Source organism: Hydra vulgaris, chromosome 07, assembly GCF_038396675.1.
Source record: "Hydra vulgaris chromosome 07, alternate assembly HydraT2T_AEP".
In the NCBI taxonomy this organism is placed as follows: domain Eukaryota; kingdom Metazoa; phylum Cnidaria; class Hydrozoa; order Anthoathecata; family Hydridae; genus Hydra; species Hydra vulgaris.
The window spans coordinates 40,509,222-40,516,764 of NC_088926.1; the positions used below are offsets into that span (position 1 = coordinate 40,509,222).

At 29.2% G+C, this 7,543-nt stretch overlaps 1 protein-coding gene across 1 annotated transcript; it reads right to left on the reverse strand.

The window, feature by feature from the left end:
- Positions 1–5,629: 5,629 nt before the first annotated feature.
- On the reverse strand, positions 5,630–6,286 carry LOC136082792 (uncharacterized). The gene has a single exon (XM_065802215.1). It carries the CDS (start codon positions 6,284–6,286, stop codon positions 5,630–5,632), a length of 657 nt encoding a protein of 218 aa, XP_065658287.1.
- Between the last annotated feature and the right edge of the window lie 1,257 nt (positions 6,287–7,543).

Consider the following 7,543-nt stretch of genomic DNA (forward strand, 5'->3'; position numbering starts at 1 on the left):
TGTGTTTTTATTATTATTAATGATTTAATAACTCATAACCCGTATTACGGGTTGCTTACTGCTAGTCATTATCATTATGTTATGAATTCATATTAGTTAATAAAATTGTACTGAATATTCTCTGTTTATCGTGTTTTATACGTGTTTAAATGCGAGTTTGATACTCAGTTGGCGTCGTATTGTATACCTGTCTTTATATGCATCTGATGTCTATTTTTAATGCGCGTTTGACACGATAAAATGGCTAACAAATATTCGGAAATAATGCGTATTCTGGAAAGTTTTAAATGCGCATGTAATACCAGGAAAATATTGTATTGAATATTCTCTGGTTATCGTGTTTTATACGTGTTTACAAGAGTTTCAAATGCGAGTTTGATACTCAGTAGGCGTCGTATTGTATACCTGTCTTTATACGCATCTAATGCGTATTTCTAATGCGTATTCGACACGATAAAATGGCATACATACATACCACATCGATACGTATTTAAACGAGTTTCTAATGCGCATTTACAACTAAATTTGCCGACTGGGTAGTTCACTTTTGGTTAAAATCGGTTCTTCCATAGTTAAATCAGTTGTTGCAAGATATGAATCAAATTTTTTTTGACCAACTGGAATTTTCGCTGCTAGGTTTGGGCCAACATCAAGAAAAAAATTGTTTAATTTCTCAATAATAACTTCTTTATGATAAATCATTTTTCCCTCAATAATAAGTTTTTGCGGTAAGTTATTTTTTTCAATTTTATTTTTCCCAATTAAGTCTCTAATAACACTCCATGTTTTTTGAGGGTTTCCTTTGTTTTTTTCAAGCAGTTTAGCATAGTAATTTACTTTTGATCGTTTTTCAGTTTTTTTAAATAAACTTTTATAATTTTTGTAATTAGTTTCATTTTTATAAGTTTTATTTTTTAAATATTTATCATACAATTTTTGTTTTTTCCTTGATGATTTTAGTAGGCCTTTGGTCATCCATGGGGATACAACCGACTTTGAGTTTATTACTTTCACTTTTAAAGGAAATGCCTTATCATACATTTTAGAATATTGATTTAGAAATAAATCATAAGCATTATTTACATCGTGTGATTGCATTACAAGATTCCAATCGACGTAATTATTTAGTAAATTTTTAAATTGGCATATGGAACTTTTATTGATTTGTCTCATGAATACTGTTGATTTGTGGGTAGCATTATTTAGAGTAATGCTCTCAGTAATAAGGAATATAGGAAAATGATCGGTTAAATCAGTCTTGATTATATCAGTTTTAAAACGGCTATTATGAAAATTGTTAGTTATAACATTATCTAATAATGTCGATGATTTTTTAGTTACTCTTGTTGCTTTGTTTATTGTTGGGATAAGGTTGTATTCGAGAAAAATATCAATAAAAGTTTTTGCTTCACTATTTAAGGCATGGTTGAGTAAGTCAATGTTGATATCCCCAACTACGTAAACATGCTTTTGCAATATATTTTTTGTGTTTAGGAATGTGCGCAGATAAGTTTTGAATGTTTTTAAATTACCAGCTGGTGTTCTATAAATAGCATTGATTATAAAATTATTAGCTAATTTATTATTAGCTTTTGCCTTTTGCCTTTTGCTTTAGCATTAGCTTTTGCCCTTCGTGACTTTGGTGCCATCTTAAAAAAATAAAAATTTTGTAGGAGTTTTAATATGTAATTAATAATCCAAGTAAAAAGCATAAAGCAATAGAAATCAATAGAATAAAACATAAAACATAAAAGAACAACAAACACTGGTATAAAAAAAAATCCGTAAACATGAAAAAATGATTCCCACAATCTATTAGTCACTATACAGCTAAGAAAATGTGAAAGTTTCAAAACATTTGGATGATCCAAAATAAAGTTATCATGTTATAACTCGTTCTGAAATTTAACCTTATAAAATGGCTTAGAAAGGCCAAAAAAGACAGTTTTTCTGGATTATCAAGATTTAGACCATCAAGAGATTCCTGCTGAGATACGGTCTCTTGAAAAGATTGCTTGATATTTTTACGGTCTTGAAACGTACAAAAAATTCAGAAATACCGTTTTATAGAGCGTTTTGTAGTTTTGTAATCTTCTCTGTGCTTTAGAATCCTAAAATTATTGAAGAAAATGATTTTGATAAAGATTGTTTATGAACATTTAACACTTAAATAATTCTTTTATTATTCACTAATTGAAGATTTGCTTCAACATTTCTGTGATTTGTTTATTCAAACGGTAGCAAAAATGTTTTTGATTAAATCAAAGTTTAAAGCATTTCAAAAGTTCGAAATTTCGAACAAAGTTTGGCTAAATGTAGGACCTAGGCTACTACATAAGCCAATGACAATTTTTTTTAGAAAAATTTTTTGTGTCTTAAGAATGGGTTTCTATCAAGATTTTAGTTGAAAACAAGCTTATTTTTGTTTATTTGTTTGTTTTTTTAATTCAGACGGTGCTAACCGACAAAATTGTTCAAAACTATATCCGTAAATCAGAATAGCTTCTATCCGGACAAAAATGTTTCTATCCGGACAGAAAATTGGGAAAATTAAAATTTAACATTAAATTCGACGTTGTTACTACACTCTTTTTCCCTTTATCTTCATTTTGAGTTTTCTGACAATATTTTCTAAAGGTATCTTGCATAAGCATTTGACATGTTTTAAAACTAAATTTTCTTTATTATAAATAATACATGAAGATAAATTGCAGTTTCTACTTGTGGACAGATGAGAGAAACAGAATGAGACCAGTATTTTTTTAAATTAAACCTATTTAAAGTTTAATTTTTAAATTAAGTTTCTAAACATAGCTACTAATAGTGAAATAAATATATTTTCATAAAGAAATAAGAATAAAATAATCCAGAAAAACTTTTTTTTCTAAGCCATTTTATAAGGTAAAATTTCAAAACGTGATAACATTTTTTTGGACGATCCAAATTTTTTGAAACTTTCACATTTTCTTAGCTGGATAGTGCCTAAAAGATTGTGAGAATCATTTTTTCATTTTTACGAAATTTTTTTTTGTACCCGTTGTGCATCGTTAGTTGTTTAGTTTTGTCAGTTTATTACTGTTTGTAATTGTAACTTTGTATGCAAAAACGATTGCTGTGTGGAAAGTAATACCGATTTATTTAAATTACTATAATTACTTTATTATTATTATTATTATTTTTATTATTATTATTATTGTTATTACTATTATTAATATTATTATTATTACTACTAAGATTAATGGTATATAAATAAACTATTTTATTAAGGTATTTACTTGAGATTAGTATTTCAATACTATTTGTAAATAGACGTGAAAATTTATTTTCGGAATATATATGATTGATTGATAAAATTCATACAAAAAATTTTTTTGGAACGTTAAAAACAGTTTCAAATTAACTGACATCAGCAGTTGAATGGCTTCTTTCTTGTTTACGTTAAAATGTAAAAAACGGAGTCCAAAATTTAGTTTTCACAAACTGCCCGTTATCTAAATTAATTCCGCCATGTAAAGGTGAACATTGGAACCTCTGTATTTCAAGAGCTTGGCGCTTTTTTTTATCAAGTTTTATTGTTTCAACTTTATTTGTTTTTAAGTTTTCCCACTTTATTTCTATTTCTAACGTTCTAACTATTTCTAACTTTATATTCTTATACAAGAAGAAAATTTTTTATAGAATTTCTATAAACTTTTGGAACATATGGTCTATAGAAAGTCTATTGAACCTCTCCTAATTTCTATAGAAATTCCAATAGAACTTTTTTTTTATAGAAAAAAAAGTTTTATTGCAATTTTTATAGAAATTAATAGACATTCTATAGAAATTTTATTGCATTTCTTTATAATTTATATAGGCCATATGTTCCAAAAGTTTATAGAAATTCTATAGAACTTTTTTTCTTGGGGATATATATTACAGCTAAATACGGAGCTGATGTTTACAAACAAACTGGACAGTTACAATTATTGAAGAAGTCGGTAGCAAAGTCTAAAAACCAGTATATATTTTCAAAAAAATGTGAAAAACACAAACTTATTTTGAAATCATTACGAATTAACAGTCCTTTAAATACAAAGAGAGCAGTGAGTATTGTTATTCGATATAGATTTGAAACTTTGATTTTTATTAAAAAACGATGCTAAAAAACGGAATTTTATGCTTTTTAATGAAACCAAAAATCATCAGGAAGATCTTAAAGATATTTGTGATGAAATAGACTACAAAAAAGTTGAACAAGTTACTAAGTTGAAAGTTGAACAAGTTACTCATTCTATGCAAGGTAACCATGAGCAAGACTAGGTCTTTTCAAACCGAGACGAGACCGAGACAAGAAATTTAACAATTTTTGAAAACAAATTTATTAAAATCCAAGTAAAAAAAAAAAAATGTAAACATGGTTTTGACAAATAGACACAAATGATATTTGTAAAATGTAAACAACTTTTTCAAATATTAATTCAGAATTTTTTGCCAAACTTTTCCAACAAGACAATGTTTCCTCTGATTAAGATGATTTGTTCTACTTTTTCTGGGTGTAAGTTGTGTCTAGATGATCGGACGACATTTCCACCTGAGCTAAAAACTCTCTCTGATTTAGTTGAACTTGCTGGAATAGCTAGAATTTGTCTAGCTAATGAAGAGAGTTCTGGCAATGTATTTGAATGCAATTTCCACCAATCAAGAATCAGAAAGTCTTTTTTGGCATCAGGGAAATATTCATACTGGCACATTTCGCTCAAAATAGGATTCAGTTCAGATGTTGGCTCTTGTGTTTCAAGTCTGACATTTAACTTGCGCTTCAGTTTTGAATTAGTGGACAAATCTGCTGAAAGGACTCTGGCAACAGGTTGGCACTCAACATTATCCTTAACCTGTGAGGCTAAACATTCTTTTGTTGTTTGAAATTTTTTGAAGAGCTTCAAGTGAAGTCCCTTTAAAGCAGGATTTAAGTAGTTGCTGCAGCACTCAATAAGTTCCCGGTGTGACAAAGAGGAAATCTTTTCTCAATGCAGCTTTTTAATTTTTTTGCATACAAGACACCGTTGCCATTTTTTCCATCCGTCTCAATAAATTGACTAATTTTGTCATGGATTAAATAAAGAGAATCGGCGACAGTATTAATTGTTGGAATAGACTCAATCGACCACGTTTCTGTAGCTTCTTTAAGTGGTGCCAAAATTTCTACTGCTCCCTCGATTGATTTCTACTGTGATGCACTGACGGTCTTTGAAGAAAAAATATCTTCATTAGCACATAAGCTGATAATTGCACTCTTTAGATGTAGGACAGAAGCCATTCAATCCAGTTCACTATTCTATCTTGTGTCAACAGATTGGCTTAACTGTCTAAAATTGATTCCTTGAGCGTCTGATTCTGATTCAAGCAACTCAGCTGCAACTGTTGACTGGTGAGTTAAAGAAGCCAAATCTTTGCATGTTTGCAACGCATCATCCATTCCAGCAGTCATTCCAAATGAGTCTCAAACTGCACATTGCAAAATATGATTGCACAATATTGTTGCACAAGTATTGGTCAAGGCGCTTTGACAATTTGACTGCAAGTTTTATGTTTCTTGCCTGGTCGTTCACGCAGTACATTGGCAAATCAGCAGGCAAATTTAGTTCTTCTATGAAAGAATCCAGCTTTTCTCAATTAAGATACCTGTGTGTCTGCCTGGGAACTGTTGGACATGGGGTGTCCAGTGATGTAGTCTCCAATTTTCGTCAATAGCATGAAAAATCCAAGAGATGTTGCTGTCCTGAGCTCTAGAAGTCCAAAGGTCAGAAGAAAATGCAGCACTTTTTAGATTTGGCGTAATCTCCGTTATTATGCTCTTCATTCCAGCTTGAACTTCTCTTGACCGAATTGAAAGCTTTCTTGAATATGTTTTTCTGTGAAGAAGGCTCAGTTTAGGGTTTGCAATGTCAAACAATTTCTTGAAACCTCTTCCTTTGACTGCTGAAAAGGATGCCAGATCAGTGCAAAAGTAATCCAGCATTGCAGAGTCAAACTGTTTTTGAATAGAATTGTCTTTGTCATATTTGGACTTTATTTCAAGCATTTCGACCATGGTTCGTTGTTTCTTCTTAGGAGGAGGAAGAAGAGAGTTGTCAGTTTTTTCATAATACTCAACGTAATCTTGGCTGTGTTTTATTTCGAGGTGACGATGAGGTCCGCTTGTGTTTCCAGCTTTTTTTTTCAAAGACTTTTTGCACGCCTTGCATTCAGCACCGTCACTTGTTTTTTGAAAATATCTCCAGATTTTGTTTTTTCTCGGTGACATTTTTGATCGTTGAAATGAGGTAAGAATATTTCTTTTTCATTATGAACAATATGTGTCAAGTTGAATTCCACTGGTAATCTAATGAAATTAAGTCGAAAGTGCACCATTTTATACAAAAAGTTTTTGTATATAAAATCTAATTAAAAATATTTAAAATCTAATTAAAATTTTTTAATTAGGTTTTTAAAAAAAATCTAACTAAAAAATCTAATTAAAAATCTAATTAAAAATTTAATTTGTTTTTGTCAAAAACAAATTAAACTTTTAATTAGATTTCCTAAAATCACGGAGTCAAAATATTAATTAGTTAAAAAAACAAATTATTAAGTATTTTGTAAATTATAATAGTTTTTAATTTGGAAAATAATATTATATTTAAGTCTCGTTCTACTTCCCGCGACAATTTTCTATTTCTCGTTTCTCACGAGAAACGAGAACGAGACGAGATCTCGCTCATGGTTAATGCAAGGTCATCGCAGATGGTGGTCGTGTTTTTTTAACCGTTGAAAAAAGAGGAAATATAGAAAAAAAATTGAAAACTGAGTTAATTGTCAATTGTTAAAATGAAGAATTCAAAAATATCAAAAGAAAATTTTACATTAGTAACGAGACTTCTAGAAGATCATGAGGATCTTGTCATGAAGCCCTTTACAATATATGGTTGGTTTTTAATAAAAATACAATGTCTTTAGTGAAATAATAATACACCTTTATGCAAAAAAATTTAAAAACCAAAATAAAATGTTAAAAAGCCAAGATAAACTGTTAAAAAACTAATATACAAAATAGAACAACAACAACAACAAAAAAACAAAAAAAAAAACACTAAAAATAAATATTTTCAATTAAAAATATAATTTTTTTAAGTTTTTGTTTGAATGAAACAAAAGTCAGTTGGGTAGAAATATCAAAATTTGGTAAGACTATTTTGTTCCAGAGATAAGGACCTCGATAAGAAACAAAAAACTGATCTTTGCTTTAATGGCAAAAAGGGGCAATAAGATTGTTATTAATTCAAAGAATATATTTGTTTTTAGGTTTCATACAATAAAGGTTTTGTAATACGTTTGGCAACAAATTTTCTCTACATTTAAACATGAAACATAAAATATTAAAGACATTTTGTTGATATACATTTAAAATATTCATTTCTTTAAAAAGTTGTTTCGTATGAAAAAACCGATTTTTAACATTTATTGCGCGGGCTGCGTGTTTCTGATGAAGGTAAAGAAATTTTAGCTTTGTTCTATGAGTACT

What these genes read in the sequence shown, in the direction of transcription:
- LOC136082792 (XM_065802215.1), bottom strand. Translation starts at nt 6,286, where the DNA reads ATGTCACCGAGAAAAAACAAAATCTGGAGATATTTTCAAAAAACAAGT.